Source organism: Clarias gariepinus, chromosome 13 (genome assembly GCF_024256425.1).
Source record: "Clarias gariepinus isolate MV-2021 ecotype Netherlands chromosome 13, CGAR_prim_01v2, whole genome shotgun sequence".
NCBI lineage: Eukaryota > Metazoa > Chordata > Actinopteri > Siluriformes > Clariidae > Clarias > Clarias gariepinus.
Genome location: NC_071112.1, coordinates 11,922,942 through 11,941,269, shown reverse-complemented (window position 1 = coordinate 11,941,269; position 18,328 = coordinate 11,922,942). Strand labels below are relative to the sequence as shown.

The following is an 18,328-nucleotide window of genomic DNA, read 5'->3' as shown; positions in this document are numbered from 1 at the left end:
AAATGTAGCTTTTTTGTTTTAATTAAAGTTAAATTTGTATTTGAAGTTAGTTTGTATTGTTTAAATGCTGCCTTGGTTTTAATTTACAAATTCGTTATAAGGAATGAGCTATGTTTTATTGCTCATGTCCAATTCAGTTGTGAAGTTGATGAATAAAGCCAAGGTATAAAACTTTTAAGTTTTTTTAAGGTTCAAGGTCTTACAATTGTAGCAAAATCTGAAGAAAAAAAAAAGATGTTCAAAACACGAAATTGCAACCTTGTAACCTATGGAATTGCAATCGCCTGGTGAGCCCCATCACTATTCAATATACAACTGTTGCTGTCAGGTTTAACGGCGCTTGGAAGGTCGAGGTATGTTCTTAATGTACTGACACTTCTGGATGTGCCTCTCAGCTTGTCCAGAGGCAAATCGTCTGGTGCAATGGGGACAGGTTACATAATCTGAATACAGATCTGCATTTGGCTGTAAGCCTCCTGGTGCAGGAGCACGAGCTTGACGTAAGTTGCAAATCAAATCCTCTTGTTTCTGATGCCAACTGCTTTTCTTGGGCTGGGAACACTGGGGATACAAGAAATGTACTCTGATGTAAGCTAGACATTATGGAATTGAAACAGCTGGAATGATTTAATTATTCTGTGCTAAACACCCAACCAGAATCATAAATTTACATCTGGAATACAGATGCTTTCTGTTAACCATCTTGAGTTTAATATCTTAATAGTAGTTTGCATGTGATTACGACAGCTGCTATTGTATAATCTTACCTCTGGGGATTTTTGTTGACCCTTTGACATCAAAAACTCCTCTAGCTGGGTGCCTTTGGCCCGGTAGAATGAGGCGTTGTAGACTTGACGTTTGTTTTCTTGTATTTTCAAACAAATTTTGAAATGCCGCGCCACACGATCTTCTGTAAAATATTTATGACATGATTTACAAGGGACACGTCGGACATTGGTGTCAGGACTGCTTTCTGGATTAGGCAGCACTTGCTGGAGACTTTTGTTGTTTTGATTACTTGGACCAGCTTCAGAAAGTCCCTTTTTGAGAGGCATCTCCTCTGTAGTCCTGTTACTGTACTGATGCACACACTCTTGACTTTCCAAATGTTCCTCTGTAAGTATATTTGTTTGGCCATGCTTGGAAACAGCTTTTATTTTCATTTGTGAAGTTGAAGCAAGCTTGTCCATTAGGTCCCACTGCTGATCCTCATCGCCTATACCTCTTTTAGGATTTGCTCGTCCAGGTCTTCTCATTTCTGCATCATTCTTTCTCACTATTTCTCTCTTCTTCAAATTTCTCTGATCCCATTCTCCCAAATCATTCCCTTGCTGTTCCACTGCTTTTTCTCTCCTCGTTTTGACTTTTTCGGTTCTTGTCCTTTCCTGTGTATTCCTGTTCATTTCTTCAAAATGGTCATATTCCTCTTCCTCATTCTCTGTGCTTCTCTGTGTATTTATTCCTCTGTTTTCACACTCTGATCCCTCTCTCTTTTTTTGCTTTTGTCCAGCATTTGTCCCTTTCACATGTTCCTGTTTTCCTACACTATCTTTCCTTCTAACCGAGTCATCATATTCTTCTTGTTGTTCTTTATACCTACCTCCACCTAAAGCCCTGTCTCTGGCACTCTCCCAGTCCCAGTTTCCTTTCTCTGTATAATACAACCTGTTTTCTGCTTTCAATCTGTTCCTTTCCTCCTCACTTTTCACCTTGTCTTCATATCCACTTCTTAGTTGATTCTTCCTCAGTGTTTCTGCTACTTTTTCCAGCTTTTCTTTTAATAACATTTCCTTTTTTTTTATTACCTTTGTTAGACGGATCTCGTCCTCATAAAGTCTGTGTTGGCCCTTCTGATACCCACTGAGAGATTTACTATACGCTTCAACTCTTTCTCGGGGTAGGTCATTCGAGTCAGTATCAAAAAGCTCCAACTTATTCTTGTGTTTCTCCTGTCTTCTGTTACTAACTTTTTTACTGCTTTCCCAGTGCTCCTTAAGGCAATCAACGCCCCTTTCATCTGTTCGTATGAAGTAATCAGTGTCTGCTTGGCACTTGCTTTGGTTAAATGCCATTTGGTGGCATCCAGGTTTTGAAGTGACGACAGTGTCCATTTCATGTCGTTTCCCCATGGGAACATTTTGCTCTTCCCCAGAATATATTTTTGGCCTGGCAGTGCCAGAGTTGTGCCTCCTTGGGAAAGGATCTGGCCAGTTGTTACAGGTGAAACCATCTTGCTCGCAGTCTTTCATCGCTGCCCCCTTTCTCTCCTTGCCTTCCTGTAGTCTAAAGGGAGAAGGTGAACTGTAGCTGAAGCCTTCTCTTTTTAGGGGTGGGAGTTTTTCCAATACGATCCCTTTCTTGTGGGAAAAAAAAACAGAGAGAGTCAACCAGGTGCATCATTTTTAGCTGAAACAGTACTAACAGACACTACAATAACGAAAAACACAATAAAGATATTTGATATAAAAAACACAACCTCTTTTGCTAAACTCTTTTTAAATAACTATAAGGTTAATATATGATATGTGACAGTTCATGGACATTAGTGTGACCAGCTGTGCCTTTTTAACTTACCATTTCTTTGTCGCTTCTCAGATGGCAGTTTTTTCCTCTTTTATTTCACAATTTCTGCACAAGAACCCGGAGCCCTTTAGGAAGTAAAACAAAACAAAAAAAAACGACCACCAAACTAGTTAACCATCTGACGCTAGCGTTATAGTAGCGATGGGTTTGTTGATGCGTGTTGCCTAGAGACAAGACGACCTGCATGACGTATCGTTGTAGTGACCCGGATGTAGGAAGATGACTCCCTGGATTCGATTCCAGTCGATTAACACGAATCTTTTTAAAATAATATTTCCAACTGCATGAACCACAACAGATACATTTTTAAAGTAGTATAATAAATAAAAACAAGTCTTTACTAAGTTGCGTACACTGCAGAGCAAGTGATATCTTTGATGTTGAGTAAACCGAATCTGATGAGTGAGGAATCGACTCCCACGCTTTGACTCCAAGTGGGGAGTCGACTCTCCTTGGGTTCGGCCCCTGTTACCGAAAAGGAAACGAAGCCGACTCTGAGTGAAGGATGTTTTCTGCTGCTCATGAGTAAAAAACACTATTGTTTTCGTGTTAGTGTTTATATTTATTGCTCTGGTAGGTACATGTCTGTTTCTGAAAGCCCGTTATGTTCATGGTTTAAGCGGGCTATGCGCTGTAGCTAGAATTGCTTTAAATCTGCTTTAATGCTATTAGGTTCGCAGGTTTAGAGGAGTTTGATTTCTATTTTATTGGACATTTGTCCTCCAGCCCAGACCGTAAGCATGTCCACAGAGGATCTGCTCTCAGTGGATTATGAAGTGCATGGGACAGTCCAGGGAGTGTTTTTTCGAAAATATACTCAGGTAAATTTAACCTGTGTTGGATTTATTCTGTATCTCATATCATTCATGTAGAGGTCTAGGACTTGTTCATGTCTGTAGCCAAGGACACCTTAAACTAGAAAATAATTTAAACTGACCCCGAGATTGTTGTATGAATATTAATAAAAATAGATAATATTATTGCTATGTTTTTAAAGGGCAATAGCACTCGCTCGCTCACTTACTTACTCACTTACTCATCCTCACTCATCTTATATACCATATCTGTATAGAGCATCGCAGTGGGCCTAAAGCCTATCCTAGGAGATTTGGGGCACAAGGCGGTGTACACCCTGGACAGGGTGCCAATCCATTACAGGATGCAAACACACACACACACACACACACACACACACACTACGCCAATCAGCCTAATCGGCATGTGGGAGGAAACTGGAGCACCTGGAGGAAACCCACCCAGCACAGGGAGAACATGCTCACGGAGCTCGAGGTGGAAATTGAATCCGGACCCTGGAGGTGCAAGGCGACAGTGCTAACCACTAAGCCAATGTGCCGCCACCAACAGGGCTTTTATTTTTTATTTTATTTTAATTAAATTTTCTTTTTATTTATACATTTTTATGGCAATTATTTATAATCCTCCTTGTTTTGTTGTTTCTGGGCAATTCAAGGTACAAATCAAACAGCATAATAATTATGAGGGTAGTAAAGCCTAGACAAAGCCTCATTTATTTGTCGATGTGTGTCGAACCAATAGTTTCTCCAAAACATTCTTCTTCTTCTTCTTTTTTGTTAACGATGGTTGAAAACCAGTAGATTGGTTACATTACCGCCAACGGTAGGTCTCATTCTCTTTCATCCTCCCGGTCTCTTAAAGCCTATTTTTAATGCATCCTTCCCTGATCAACATGTTTCTTTCTTCTCAACATTTTTTTTTTCTCAGTAGCACTCAGCATCTAATGTAGGTTCTGTAGGTTGCATCACCACCACCTATAGATTTCAGTCTTCTCAGATTCCCTGTCTTTTAAAGCCGTCTTTCCAGTCAAGTCTTCAAAAAATAACATCATACAGTATGTTTACTTCCCTGATCAGTGACTCCCCATTCTAAAAGACTCTTAACATTAAGAGTACCTTCTAGTCTCACTAGTTCTTGGAGCTCTAGCTTCTACTGTATACATTTCCTGCATGATAGTAACACAGTCTTACTTTCCTGGTATTCCTCACAGTGTCCAGGTGGGTGCTTACCAACTATAAATGATTGTGTCCAATTTGTAGTCTGCTAATTGTCCCCCTCCATATCACATTCTCTTTGTCCTGTATTAAATGCAAATGTCTTGCTTTTGGTTTATTATCCCACTTCTGTTGCCACTGATGTTTTGCTTTTCTTCACACTACAGTATACCTTTCCTCACTGACTAACAATTTGATATTGTCCAAAAGCTTCATGAAGCTCCTTTTAAAAGCTTACTGTACTGACATCTAGTGGACAGATTTTGTGTAGCAAGTAGAACCAAAAATCGAAGTACAGTTAATGTGATCACAAAGCTGCAAGTGGTATTGCATTTATAACTATTTTGTGTGTTTGTGTGTGAGAGCAAATATAATTTTGTGTGTTGTTTAAAAATGCACTGTGCAAAGGAAATGTTTGTGCACTAAGCTACCATCTCTGAATCTTTGAAAATAATGTAAGAGCACACACACACATGCACACAAAAAAATATAAAATTCTCTGTATATGTTCTAGCAACTTATTACAGCAGGTATTTTATTGGTGGGAGAAATTACTTCAAAATGGTCCCAAATAGGGGAAGTCCTTCTTTTTCTTGGTGCCTCTGTTCAAATATAATTGCTGTGTAACAAGTGTCATATTACTAGGTGTGCACAGTATGACATCCATGAGAATGAGCCTTCACTTAAACCAGTTGAAGGGCAGAATGAATTAGTCACATGATTACATCAAAAGCGACGCCTTGTTTGTCACTGACTCTCAGGGAAACCACACATGCCTCGGAGTGAGGATTTATTTGGAGTCACCTCTTTGGCTTCGGAGCTTTTTTGTCATATGTAACATCACTACTATAAGAACCCAATAACAAATACAATAACTTTAATCATAATAGTTTGTGATTTTCACTGCTTTTATTAATTAAGAACTACTTGTACAGTCCCATAGTGAGTGATCCTGCCTTTGAATTTGTATGTGTGGAGTTTACATGTTTCCCCGTGCTTGGTGGGTTCCCCCCGGGGACAGTCCAAAGACAGGTAGACTAATTGTTGGGTGTATGAGTGAGTATGTGTGTGCATGCTTGCACCTTATGATCAACTGGCACCCCATCCAGGATGTAGCCCCAACTTGTGCCCGTGTTCCCTAGGATAGGCTCCAGGCCTTCCACGGCCCTGTACAGAATAAGTAGTATAGAAAATGAGTGAGAATGATGTAAAGCATTATTGTGAAAACATAATGTGTAATCTGTGTGTATTTTCAGTCTGAGGGGAAGAAGTTGGGTTTGGTTGGTTGGGTAAAGAACACTCCAGATGGAACGGTAGAGGGTCAGCTCCAAGGACCAGCGTCTAAAGTCCGACAGATGCAGGAATGGCTCCAGACCACTGGCAGTCCACAGTCTCGGATCGTAAAAGCAGATTTCAGTAATGAGAAGATAATCAAGAGCATGGACTTCATGGATTTCAAAGTTATCCGCTAATCAGTGCGGTAAATGAATGGACTGGTGATATGAATTCTAATTTTATTTAAAGATATTTAGGATAAGCTATTTGCACGTTACACTGAAAATACCGTTGTAAAAAGGCTGTACCCAACATGTGCCGTAATAAATGCTACAAATAACGATGCACTTGCTTTTGATGTGATCTTTGCACACACACCTGTTATTCATTTAGTATGCACACCACATGGGTAGTTTGCGTTAGTGGTAATTTTTTATCATTTAAAAGTAGATTTATGGCAGACCATTGGGATTCAGTGAGATCATGTTGAACATTCAGTGCTGATTCATTATTTTGGAAATTTATTTAGCATTTATGCAGTGACACAGAGTTACTGATTCCAACAGTGAGTAAGGAACGTCTGCAGTGCCCTTTGTAGGAGTTAGGGTAACCTTTCATAAACAAGGTGAGTCAGATGAAGTGTTATCATGCACTTGTAGTCAAACTCTAACTAAAGGTTGCATGATGATGGCATATTTCTATAAACAATCCCCTTTGAGATTACTAAAATGGCAAGTCCACATATTTTGTTGTTTTTAGATATACAGTGAAGACACAGATAAAAAAATATGTTAAAGGAGATCAGAATTTCAGCTTCCATATTTTGCTATTTAAATCTAGATGTGCTACACAACTTACCTTTTGTTTGAACCCACCTCTTTTTTAATGGATCAAAATGCCGAAACATGTGACTAACAGGTTTCTTGTTGCCCAACTGCTTTAAATTTCTTCTTTTGACATTTGCACTTGTTCTAAAGTATAAACCAACATAAAGACCAAAAAACTGTCTATAGGAGAGCCATTTTGAAGCAAAGAGAAAATTGATCACAGGCATTGCACAGATCAGCAATAAGATTTAAATTCAAATTTCACATTTAAAATTTATTTTTCACATAGACAGTCATACACAGTACGATATGCGGTGAAATGCCTATACGACCGCCTGTAACCTTAAAAATTAAAAAACAATTAACAAGAATTAAGAAAGAGAAATAAATAGCTGAAACTATAGGAAAGTAGAACAAAATATAAACAAAAATTTATAATATATAAGAAATATAAAACCTATCTGTACAAAAGACAAAATAACAAATTTAAATGGAAATAAAAATGGAAATGTCCAGAAAGTGTGCGAATGTGCATGTATGTGCAAATGTGCAATGTCCATGATTGTCCGGTCTACTGTGTACTGGGGCATGTGCATCTGTGCACGAGTAAGGTGTCCCTTTCTGTGCGGTGTGCAAAAACTTGGAGATGGTTAGTTGTGTGTTAATCTGGTCTAAAGACCGTATCGCCTGCGGGAAGAAGTTCCGTTTCTCTGTGTTGGCCTTTAGGCTGAGATTCTCTAAAGAAATACAGAGATGAACCACAAAAGGTTTTGGAACTGAGATTAACTTCTATTAAAATGATGGCCAAGATAAGACAGAATTGATCTGATCATGTATGGTCTAAAATATATAAGCAAGTTAGTCAAACACAGGAGAAGTGGTATCATGGCTAGGGCTACATGGCTGTTTCTGCAAAATTTTGCCCATCAAACTATGCATCTAAACTAATTTGGAGGAACTTCATCATGCAGCAAGACAATGACCCAAAAATCTACTCACAACACAACAAAGAACTTTGTCAGGGGAAGAAGTAGAGGAGACTGGTGGGGGAACCCCAAAGCAAACAACAACTGAAAAAATCTGCATACAAGCCATAGAAAAACATCACAAAAGAAAAACAGTAATGCCTGTCGGTTGCCAGCTTGATGATTTAATTTGATTCACTTTAAGACTGTCTGTTCCGATACTTATGCTGACCTAAGAAGGTAAATGGTTTGACGCTAAGAGGAAATAACAAGTAATAAAAGAAAAATTCTGATCTATCATTTTATCCATCTTTTGCTCTGAAACTCAAATGTCTTTAATCTATAACTAAAACTAAATATTTGGCCTTGCTGTTCGAATACTCCAAGGTAACCACAAAAGCATGCCATAAGGCCATTCAAGTTCTTCAATACAAAGGTAAAAAGTGTGATAAGACATCCTTGATCAGAACTGTAATAATGAAACACCTGACATGTGAGAGAAGACAATAAGCAACATGAGTTATAGTCATTTACAGAATGAGGGTAGTAAAATATCTTTCCAGCAACAAGCCTTTGGTAGAAATAACCTAACAACCTGCAGTATGTGCTGATTTAAGGTTTGTACTGTAGTTTGATGTTCCTGCACAATGGTGATGTCTCTGACTTGAAATATTCACCATGTTCCTAGTCCAGTGCTATGAATTTAACATTCATTCTCCTATCTGTCTGGATTTGACTTTTATTCAGCTTTGACGCTATGTAGGTATGTAGTATATAAACATTTGTAATATTTGAGCCGTAGAAATAGATGTAGACATAGTATTGCTGGAGGTCGAAGATGGGTGAAAATTGTATGCAATGAATTTTGAAGTGTATTTTGTGTGAAAAAAATAAAACGATATTTACAGTTCCACTTCCATATACAGTAGCACTGTAATGCTACCTGTGTAAAGATATTTGAATAAGTGTTCTAATGGGCTTGGCAGATAGCACTGCTACCTTATGGCTCTAGGATTTTTTGTTCAATCCTGGACTTTTGTTGCTTTCAGTGCAGAGTTTTCTGGATTGCTGTGTATGGGCCGTGCTTTGTAATGGACTTGGTTCATTGGGATGACATTGCTAATTTGATTGCCAGCATCTTGTCATCTTGCAAGACATTCCAGATAGGGATTTCCTGTGCTCTAGATCTGGTTAATCACAATTTCAACAAGCACTGCAAATTACAGTTTCATGCACACCATCAGTGTAACAGGAAATATGTGACCAATAGGAACATTTCTCAATACTCACTTGGGGTGTAGTTACATTACTGTTAAACTGAAAAACATGTAAATACATACCGTACTGATCCAAACTGCCTGAGTATTTGCACTGTAGGCCATTTTAAGTCTGCAGTCTCTGCAGTGTTTGTTCACTGTGCACTATTGTATGAGCTCAGGACAGAACCCAGTGTGCTCCCGGAATCAGATTCTGATAAATGACTAAAGCTCACCATTAGGATCTCATACTGTTTATCATACAGGCAATACATCAATCCAAGGAGGCCTCAGCTCATTATTCAGTAATTAATCATAAAGGATACTATTCAGAAACCACCATGAATAATCCAGTAACTGCAGTTAGACTAACAGGAAATGTATGTGGTTACAAAAGAGAGGAATGTAAACCTGCAGCCACCAAAACTTGCCTCTGGATATTTAAGCATTTAAATGAATTTCATACGGTTTTCAAATTCTGACAGTTATTTCTGTGATAAACGGCACACACTTAAAGGTGAAGGGGGGATAATACCTGAGTAAACTAATTGTAAAAAACATAATAAAGGAAAAAAATCCCGACACATGAAAACAATTGCACAGAAGCTTTTCATGGGTCTCCAAAAATTCAGTACTCTTACTCGCACCATAAATTTTATTGCGCTCATATTGGTATGCTCGCAGCAGATACTCACCTCACCATAATTCTTTGCTTCCACACTGTTTCATGTCTAAATTGACCAGCTGGTCTAGGACCCTCCCAGTACCTAGACCCCAGAATGAAAAGACTTATTGTGAGAGAGCCAAACATTCCAGGAAATGACTATTCCCCCTCCACCTCTCTCCTTCCCAATCCAAGCCTGGCTGCATGTCTTGTACACTATCTTTTTTTTTTTTTTTTTAAACCTCACCCATCCAAGCCACCCATATGGAACCTTGCACCATGTATAATTTTAAGTCCATTTAGGAAAGCTCTTGCAATGCTTGGCTCCCCTACTGTACACTAACCCTTGCTACTGGAACATACGTGAAAGATAAAATGTGAGGTTTTCTCCCCAAAAAAAAGCCCCTCAAACATGTCATAGCTGTGATGGTAAATTTCATTTTAAATGCAACTTTCTTGTGTGTCAAACTTTGTTCCTGGAGGGCAAACAGCTGTTCACAGATATTTGTTTATTTCCTCTACTAACACACCAAATTTGCGTCACGAAAGCTTTGGCAATTACCTGATGAGCCGAATCAGATGTGCTAAATGAGGTGGAATGCTAAACTCTCCACTGCTGTGGCCCTTCTGTCTGTCACCTTTGCTTTTAAAAATAAGACATCTGAAAGGATTTCTGTGCAGTGCAGTTCTGAGACCCTCCGAAGGTTGAAAGTTTGCCTATTCACAAGCTAATCACCAAACTTGGTCAGAACTCTAGAGTTAAAGACCTTTTATGTGAAAATGTACTGTTTTTTTTTCTGCAGTATAAAAAAAGCATTGCAAATGCTGTGTCCATTTATATAAACTCATTTATTCATTCATTCATCTTTAGTAACTGTTTCATCCCGGTTTATATTTAATCCTTGGTCGATCCAGACTCTATGATGGGAACACTAGACACAAGGTGGAAAAACCTCCTGGATGGGATGGTAGTTCGAAATGCAAACACACATTCACAGCTAGAGGCAATTTTAGCTTATTCACCTATTGCCTTGTTTTGGGAGCTAAATAACAAACCAGAGCAAACTCATGGACATGAGGAGAACATGTAAAGAAACTCTTTAAATTGAACAGGGGCCCAAATGAAATCAGACTGCATTCACATGCAAACAACTGGTACTGTTAGGGATATAAAACATATATATCCCTTATATCCCTATGCTGTTAAACGCTGCCCAGTTATGGACTGCTACGAATGTTAATACAGCCTAAGATTTACCGTTCTGGTGATCATCAAAAAGAAGTGTGACATGATGATGTTTTTAATACTGTCGAGAAACTATGCAGGACTTCTTGTTGATATTCAAAAACAGTATATTGTCAGGGTTTCAGCACATATTCTTCTTGTCTGTTAAGTCAGAATCTATTTGCATATTCATAATACAGTCCCCTTTCGAAAGTATTGGAATGTCAATGTCAATTCTCTCTCTCTCTCTCTCTCTCCCTCTCTCTCTTTCTGCTATACACTGAAGTCATTTCTGGTTGAGTTTATAGATCAGAATTTCTATCCATTCCATTATTTACATCTGGATTTGATAAACACCTTCGACCATTGCAACATTGGTAGCAGGCCACCCCATCTTTAAGTAAGCAAAGGTTTTGTAAAACAAAAAACAAAAAATGCAAAATATTTGAAGCCATATCACCTGCAATTACTGCAGCAAGCTGGAGATCCACTAACATCACCATACATTTCTTTTGTAATGCTCTCCAGGCTTTTACGGCAGCTTGTTTGTTTGTTTTTTCCCATCAGAAATGCATGCCCAATTTGGGTCTGGCCAGTCTAAAACCTTTCACTTTTTTCCCCTCCCTGATAAAGTTGTTTGTTGCGATGGCAAATAATGTAGATGAATTTCTCTGTGAATTAGCAGAATTTCTGAATTCATTTTGCAGCCACCATCATGAGTAACATTATCAAGATTAGTGAAATTTAAGAAGCAGCCATGCAAGCCCAAGCCATAACAATACCTCCACTGTGCTTGACTGATGAACTTGTATGGTTTAGATCGTGAGCATGATGCTTTGTTTCTCCACACATTTGCCTTTCCAACACATTAGTAGAGGTTAATCTTGGTTTCAGAACTTTTCTCAATCATCTGCGAATTTCCAGTTCTGATGCTAACTGCTGATGAAGGATTTGCAGCTTGTAGTATGGTTTCTATATTTCTGCTCTCAACATCTTCTCTGGAAGCTGGATTGTAAAACCACCAGCCTTGCTCTTTGGAGAGCAATGGAAATGTCATTGACTGTTGTTTGGGGTTTGTTTCTTCACAGTTTTCACATTGTTTGTCAGCCACTGCTCTTGTTTTCCTTGGCTGACCTGTTCAGTGTCTGGTTGTTAGTACACCAGTGGTTTCCTTCTTTTTCAGGACATTCCATTATTGTATTGGCTATGTGCAATGCTTGCGCAATGGGCTCTGATCATTTTCCACCATTTCCTCTGCTTCGCAATGGCTTGCTTTTCCCCCTTACAGTAGACAGCGCTTAAGCCTTGGTTGATTCTTTTTAACAGGTACAGGCTTCACTCCAGCGCTTGAACTAAAAGTAGACATTCAAAGTTATTTATTGTTTGCACAACTAACAAGGCACACATTGGCAACAACAACAAAAAAAAACACGTGTCAATCACATGTTGATTTTTTTATCACTTGAAAAAGGGATGTTTAACACCTCCCATTACATCAACACATCACATGTTTTACACATGTGTGTGTATATATAGGGAAATAAATGTTGAAATCTGCCCTACAGACTTTTTTTTTTATATTTTGATTTCAAAACTGAATGTCTGTTGTTGTTGTTGCTGTTGATCTTTCAGCCATCCCATCTAAGGGTCACCACAGCTGGACATCTGATCTGCATACAACCTGGCACAGGTTTTATGCCAGATGCCCTTCTTGACGCACTCACTCACTTATCTTCTATACCGCTTTATCCTGTATTTAGGGTTGCAGGGACCTGGAGCCTATCCCAGGAGGCTTAGGGCACGAGGCGGGGTACACTCTGGACAGGGTGCCAATCCATTGCAGGGCACACACACATACTCACACAACGATTTACACACTACAGGCAATTTGGGAATGCCAATTAGCCTAACCTGCATATCTTTGGACTGTGGGAGGAAACCGGAGTACCCAGAAGAAACCCACCAAGCATGGGAAAAACATGCAAACTCCATGCACACAGAGACGGGAATCAAGCCTAGCCAGGAATCAAACCCGGACCCTGGAGGTGCAAAGCGACAGTGCTAACCACTACCCCCCTGTGCCGCCCTTCTTGATGTAACCCTTTTCATTTTATCTGGCCTCAAATGTGAATACCTGTAATACAGCAAAATAAACATTTTGGCTAGGTCTTTCCATTACTTTGAATAGGGGACTGTATATAAAGCATAACCCTTTTTTAAAGTTCCAGATAATTGCTAATGAAAATAGTCATCTATAAACTTACTGGTAAGTGGTTAATTCAGAAATGTATAAACACTTTTGTATAAACATTTTATAAACATTTTTGCTTAGCACTGTCACCTTGCAACTTCAGGATCCGGGTTCAATTATCACAACTGGTCTTTGTGCATGGAGTTTCCGTGTGCTTCCCATTTATGGTGGGTTCCCACTTATCCTGTATACTGGGTCATAGGAGGCTGGGAGCTTATCCCAGGAAACAAAGGGCACATGTCGGGGTACACCCTGGACAGGGCGCCAATTCATTGTAGGCCACACACACACACACACACTAGGAATGCCAATTTAAACGAAATGCCAAATACGTTTTCGGACTGTGGGAGGAAACCCACCAAGCACAGGGAGAACATCCAAATTTCACACAGATCTGAGGCAGGACTTTGTCCCTGGAGGAACAACGCCACTGTACTAACTACTATGCCACCGAGCTGCCTTCTTTATAATAATTAAGGGTACAAGAGTTTCTAATGTCCATTTGTCTCACTTTTAAATGTACACTACATTTATTTTATTATGTAAAATACACATAAAAATGTTCTTGCCCCAACACTGTATCATGTATCAACTATGATACTCAATCCTAATATGTATCATACTTGGTCATGTACATTTTAGTCTTTTCTCAGCTTTCAGCACACCTGATTTAAGTAATCAGCAGATAAACATGAAAATGTGCAGGACATATTACTATTGAATAATATACTATACATATTAATAATACTGTATTTATATTATTATTGAGTGTTCCTCCAGGACCACGGTGGAGAACCAAGGTTCTAGAGGGTACCACTTTCTTAAGAAGAAAAGGTGCAGCTTAATTTCTTTATGTGTCAACCTCTCATCAATGTGATTTAAGATCAAAACTGGTGTAGCAGTTAAGATGACCAAGTCTACTAGATACAAAATTACTACTATAGACTGTAGCCTATGTGTACTCTATAATAGAATGTAATGTGTGTTTAATGTATAATTGCATTCCAACGCTTATTATATTCTTCAAAACATAATGTAACTATAATTGAAGTAAATAATATTTATAGCTCTGCAACATAAAGTGACAGTTAGGTACATCCCTGAGTATACATTTTTATTAGGGACTCAAAAATGGAATCCCAGTACGTCACTGTCCTTATATGGTCAACTTCCCATTCGACGCTATTGCGTCACTGGAGGACGTGGGTGCAACGGAACAGATTCGCAGGATGAACCTGAGTTGCCAGATTGGATTATTTCAGAACTTCTCTTTGCGGCATGATTAACTAAAGGACACTTTCAACCCCAAACACTTTTAACGTTAAGTTTCAATTCTGAATATATTTTAGCTGACAAATGAAAATTTACTGATTTCCCCTAATATATATAAAAAAAATAAAAAATAAAAATAAAATGGCATCCTGGTATATTTTCACAAAAAAAAAACATTTTTGAAAAACTTATGCTCGCGTATGTCATATCAGCTACAAAAAATGACCATCTTTGCTATTTCATTGAAATAAACTATTCATTTTACCATATTGTATATTTCATTCATACTGTCCTTTATTTAGGGGATGTGTGTTGGCTTTTAGAGTAGTTGGTGTGCATCAGTATTTCATGAATGAACGAGTTGGACATGTTCTCTAACAGGGGGTCAAGAATTACAGTAAGATTAAAATAAAAAATATTTAACCCAAATCGTTATTCAATAATCCTGGGTATTAATATAGCCCACTGAAGTGTGTATGTATTCTTAAAGGCAGGTGCCTTTGTGTTGTGAAAAGATGCTCCCCGCAGCCAGAATGGTACATCCTCGGTTCATTCATAAAATTCTGAGGGAATAAATAGGAGGGGCTTGGATAGAAGGCTTATCAGTGACCAGGTTTATATATAAACCTGGAAAAGGGCGACTGGAATCAGGGAAGCAAGGCAGACAGAGCAGGTCCCTGGTCTATTTCTTTTTGTTTGTTTGTTTTTTTTTTCTTCTGGAAACGTGCCTGTGTGGAGAAATGATCCTCAGCAAAGCCGGTGTGGAGTCTGTGTCACGCTGCAGTTCTGCATCTCCTGTCGGAGAGCTGATGGAGACCACACAGGTAGGCAGCATCACTAAATGTTAAACATCATCATAATATAATAATGGTGTAGGATGCGTAATTGGAGGCAAATGGCAGGAATAAAAATCCTGATATGCAAATAGAGTCTGTGGGATATATTTGCAGAATTAAGCTCACTATGAAATTGCATATAGATATTTTTTATTTTAATAAAATTGGATTTTGATGACAGCACATTTTTTGTTGTTTTTGTTCAAATTTCTTCTTAATATATTTTTTTAACTAGACTCCTCACCTAATCACGGGATTAATTGGATATTTAACTAGATTGTGCTAAGACTGTGTATTGTTGACATTATGTGAGATGATCTTGACGATGCTTTCTGTCGTGTCTCAGTGTTGAAGTGGCTCTGCAGCGGTTCTCTGTGTGGAGACTCCGCAGCAGCTCTGCGTCACCGCTGACGTCAGCGACAATAGAAAAGTCAAATATTGATCAGGGATCCTATTTTTGGACGACGTGCAACTTAAAGAAAGACCTTGGCTTTAGACGCAACGGCGTCATGCCTAGGCTCATTCATAGAAAGAGTTTGTCGATGATGCCAACTCTTCATGCAATAGAGTACTTACACATGAAATGCACTATAGATTGTAACCACGATTAATGAGCAGTTACATCGCCACACTGTATGCAGGGCCTGGGACCGGATCATGAGGCGCCCGTGGCTCCGTTTGTCCCCACAGTCACTGCCATCTCCACCAGTCCAGATTTGCAGTGGATGGTGCAGCCGACCATCATCACGTCCGTTTCCCCGTCTGCGTCCAGACCTGAAACCGGAGAGACAGCAGCCAAGAGGAGTGGGGCCAAAGCGAAGAACATCACCAGAAAGGAAAAAGGCGAGCAGGTAGGGTACTCACGGTCATTGTAAATGTGCCGCCTGCAGGTGTTCCTATACACTCCCCGAGAGCTGCGCTATGGTATGATGCTGAGCCCGGGCGCATCCACTTTAAATTCACTTCACTGTGTGTCTACAACAATAACCTAGGCTATTTATAGTCGCAGTGCAGAGAAAGATTGATTTCTTCCTGAAGGTGTATTGCCATGGGAAGGTCTTCCAGCTGAAATGGGTTAGATCCATCATAGTAATAACTTCCAATCTGTCTTTTCCCGCCGAGCAGCTCACACCAGAAGAGGAAGAGAAGAAGAGGATAAGGAGAGAGAGAAATAAAATGGCTGCAGCAAAGTGCAGGAACAGACGGAGAGAGCTCACCGACACCTTGCAGGCTGTAAGCTGAAATGTCAATGCATTGCTGTTCAACATCTTAAAATGTTACCAATGTACAATTAAATCATCCTTTTCTTTTTTTCTGTTTTAAACCTCAGGAAACAGACAAGCTGGAGGAAGACAAAGCAGCTCTGCAGGCAGAAATAGCAAATCTTCTAAAAGAAAAGGAGAGACTTGAGTATGTCCTTGCTTCACACAAGCCTATATGCCAGCTGCCTGAAGAGCTGGAAAGCATTTTCCCAGAGTCACCACAGCCTCTCCCTTCTTCTGAGATATCTGGCCAACTTCCAGAGGATGGTGCGCAGGACACCCCTTCTCTACAAGATTTAGAGACTCCTTCTGTTCCTCCCACAGCTATCTCAGGCAACTCCAATATTCTGCTGTGCTCTAGCGCAGAGGTCAGTTTGTGCGACCTTGAGCCGTCACTGGATGTCAAGGAGGAGCTGCTGGAAAATATCCTTGGCAGTGTGGAAGAGGACAGGATCTCAGTGGAGAAAGCACGCTCAGTCCCTGACATCGACCTCAACGGTTCCCTAGGCTTCACAGACTGGGAAACCCTGTACAAGTCAGTGGCCAATGATCTGGAGCCCTTAAGCACCCCTGTGGTCAGTGCCTCCACCCCTACTTGCAGCAATTACTTGTCCATCTTTACTTTCGCCTGTCCAGAGCTGGACTCTCTGACTGAGGAACTGGATGGCTGCAAGAGTGGGGTGTCCAAATCTGATGCGAGTGTGGATCTTCTAAACTCCCCTACGCTCCTGGCACTATAAACACGTACTGTGTCTAACAAAATGGAAGGTTTTACATTGTCAGTGAATAGATATCACTGTGTTGTGATATCTGAGAAGAGTGGTATTTTCGGGAAGTCTGCAGCATCCGTGAACCGTGTAATGCAACCAAGCAAGACCTAGTTTACCCTCTTCCAGATACTTTTGATGTAGCTAAGAGCATGGAAAAAAAATCTATGACATTGTATCCTATGGACAGTTATGAACTATATTCTGATTTGAAAAGCATGCGCAAAGATCTAATATAAAACAAGATATAAATCAATTAATATATATGTATGTTAGAGTTTTATATCTATTTGATCTTCTGTGAGGTCTTCTGTAAGCTATATTGTGCACTGTTTGCTGTGCAGTTTTGTGTTTTTGATGGCAGTATAGATTATCAGTGTTGTGCTTTAGTATATATTCTTGACAGTTCTTACATACCTCAGTGTCATCATGCAGTCTGTGTTATGACATCATTAATAACGTTTAGAGTTTTCCATGAAAACATCCAGTGGTATATTAATCAAAATGTATTTTATGATACTTTATTTTTCTACCTTATAAATTTTTTGACTTGTGCATCAGATGAAAAGAGTTAAACAAGCACCGATTTCTTATGAATTAATAATCACATTAAAGATTCATGTAATGTGGTATTGATTTAATTTCTATTCATCTTAGAGCCCCATGCTCTCCTTATGTTCGTGTGGGTTTCCTATGGGTTCTCTGGTTTCCTCCTACAGTACCTCCACCTATGATAGATGTTGTTGGTCTGTCGGCTGATCCCGTTTTGGAATTCGCCACAGCCATTCCTCCTTGGTACGGGTTTTATGTCGTTCACCCATTTTGACGCAACACCCTTTCCATTTTTTCCGATGTTGGGTGCGGCACGGCATTCAGTGGCTCGGATTTGGGCATTGAACCTGGGCCTTCCGCCTCTTAAAGTAATGATGTAAAATTGTCTTCATGTAAAATACCCATTGTTCCTGGGATAGGCTCTGAATCCACCTGATAAAGATAGCCTAATGAAGTCGAATGAATGAGAATAGGTTTAATTATGTACGATTAATGCTATTAATGCGTTATTCACGGTAATGTAGTGAAAGTAATGAGACATCAGTACCCTCTGCTGGCTGTGG

At 39.5% G+C, this 18,328-nt stretch overlaps 3 protein-coding genes across 3 annotated transcripts; 2 read left to right on the top strand and 1 right to left on the bottom strand.

Moving 5' to 3' along the window:
• Positions 1–36: 36 nt before the first annotated feature.
• On the bottom strand, positions 37–2,738 carry zc2hc1c (zinc finger, C2HC-type containing 1C). The gene is made up of 3 exons (XM_053510318.1): positions 2,575–2,738; positions 768–2,357; positions 37–561 (listed from the first exon to the last, which is right to left on the bottom strand). The coding sequence occupies exons 1-3, from the start codon at positions 2,575–2,577 to the stop codon at positions 331–333; spliced, it is 1,824 nt and encodes a 607-aa protein (XP_053366293.1). The 5' UTR covers positions 2,578–2,738; the 3' UTR covers positions 37–330.
• A 316-nt stretch (positions 2,739–3,054) lies between these two features.
• Positions 3,055–6,202, top strand: LOC128535914 (acylphosphatase-1-like). Its single transcript, XM_053510026.1, has 2 exons — positions 3,055–3,404; positions 5,870–6,202. Exons 1-2 carry the CDS (start codon positions 3,324–3,326, stop codon positions 6,083–6,085), a joined length of 297 nt encoding a protein of 98 aa, XP_053366001.1. The 5' UTR covers positions 3,055–3,323; the 3' UTR covers positions 6,086–6,202.
• Positions 6,203–14,542: 8,340 nt separating this feature from the next.
• fosaa (v-fos FBJ murine osteosarcoma viral oncogene homolog Aa) lies at positions 14,543–17,784 on the top strand. The gene is made up of 4 exons (XM_053509957.1): positions 14,543–15,172; positions 15,826–16,035; positions 16,310–16,417; positions 16,515–17,784. The coding sequence occupies exons 1-4, from the start codon at positions 15,089–15,091 to the stop codon at positions 17,184–17,186; spliced, it is 1,074 nt and encodes a 357-aa protein (XP_053365932.1). The 5' UTR covers positions 14,543–15,088; the 3' UTR covers positions 17,187–17,784.
• Positions 17,785–18,328: the final 544 nt, after the last annotated feature.

What these genes read in the sequence shown, in the direction of transcription:
- zc2hc1c (XM_053510318.1), bottom strand. An exon ending in GTCAACAAAAATCCCCAGAG is followed by an intron (nt 562 to 767) that starts GTAAGATTATAC and finishes TTGTATCCCCAG; the next exon opens with TGTTCCCAGCCCAAGAAAAG.
- LOC128535914 (XM_053510026.1), top strand. Translation starts at nt 3,324, where the DNA reads ATGTCCACAGAGGATCTGCTCTCAGTGGATTATGAAGTGCATGGGACA. An exon ending in TTTTTCGAAAATATACTCAG is followed by an intron (nt 3,405 to 5,869) that starts GTAAATTTAACC and finishes GTGTATTTTCAG; the next exon opens with TCTGAGGGGAAGAAGTTGGG.
- fosaa (XM_053509957.1), top strand. Translation starts at nt 15,089, where the DNA reads ATGATCCTCAGCAAAGCCGGTGTGGAGTCTGTGTCACGCTGCAGTTCT. An exon ending in GAAAGGAAAAAGGCGAGCAG is followed by an intron (nt 16,036 to 16,309) that starts GTAGGGTACTCA and finishes CCCGCCGAGCAG; the next exon opens with CTCACACCAGAAGAGGAAGA. An exon ending in TCACCGACACCTTGCAGGCT is followed by an intron (nt 16,418 to 16,514) that starts GTAAGCTGAAAT and finishes TTTAAACCTCAG; the next exon opens with GAAACAGACAAGCTGGAGGA.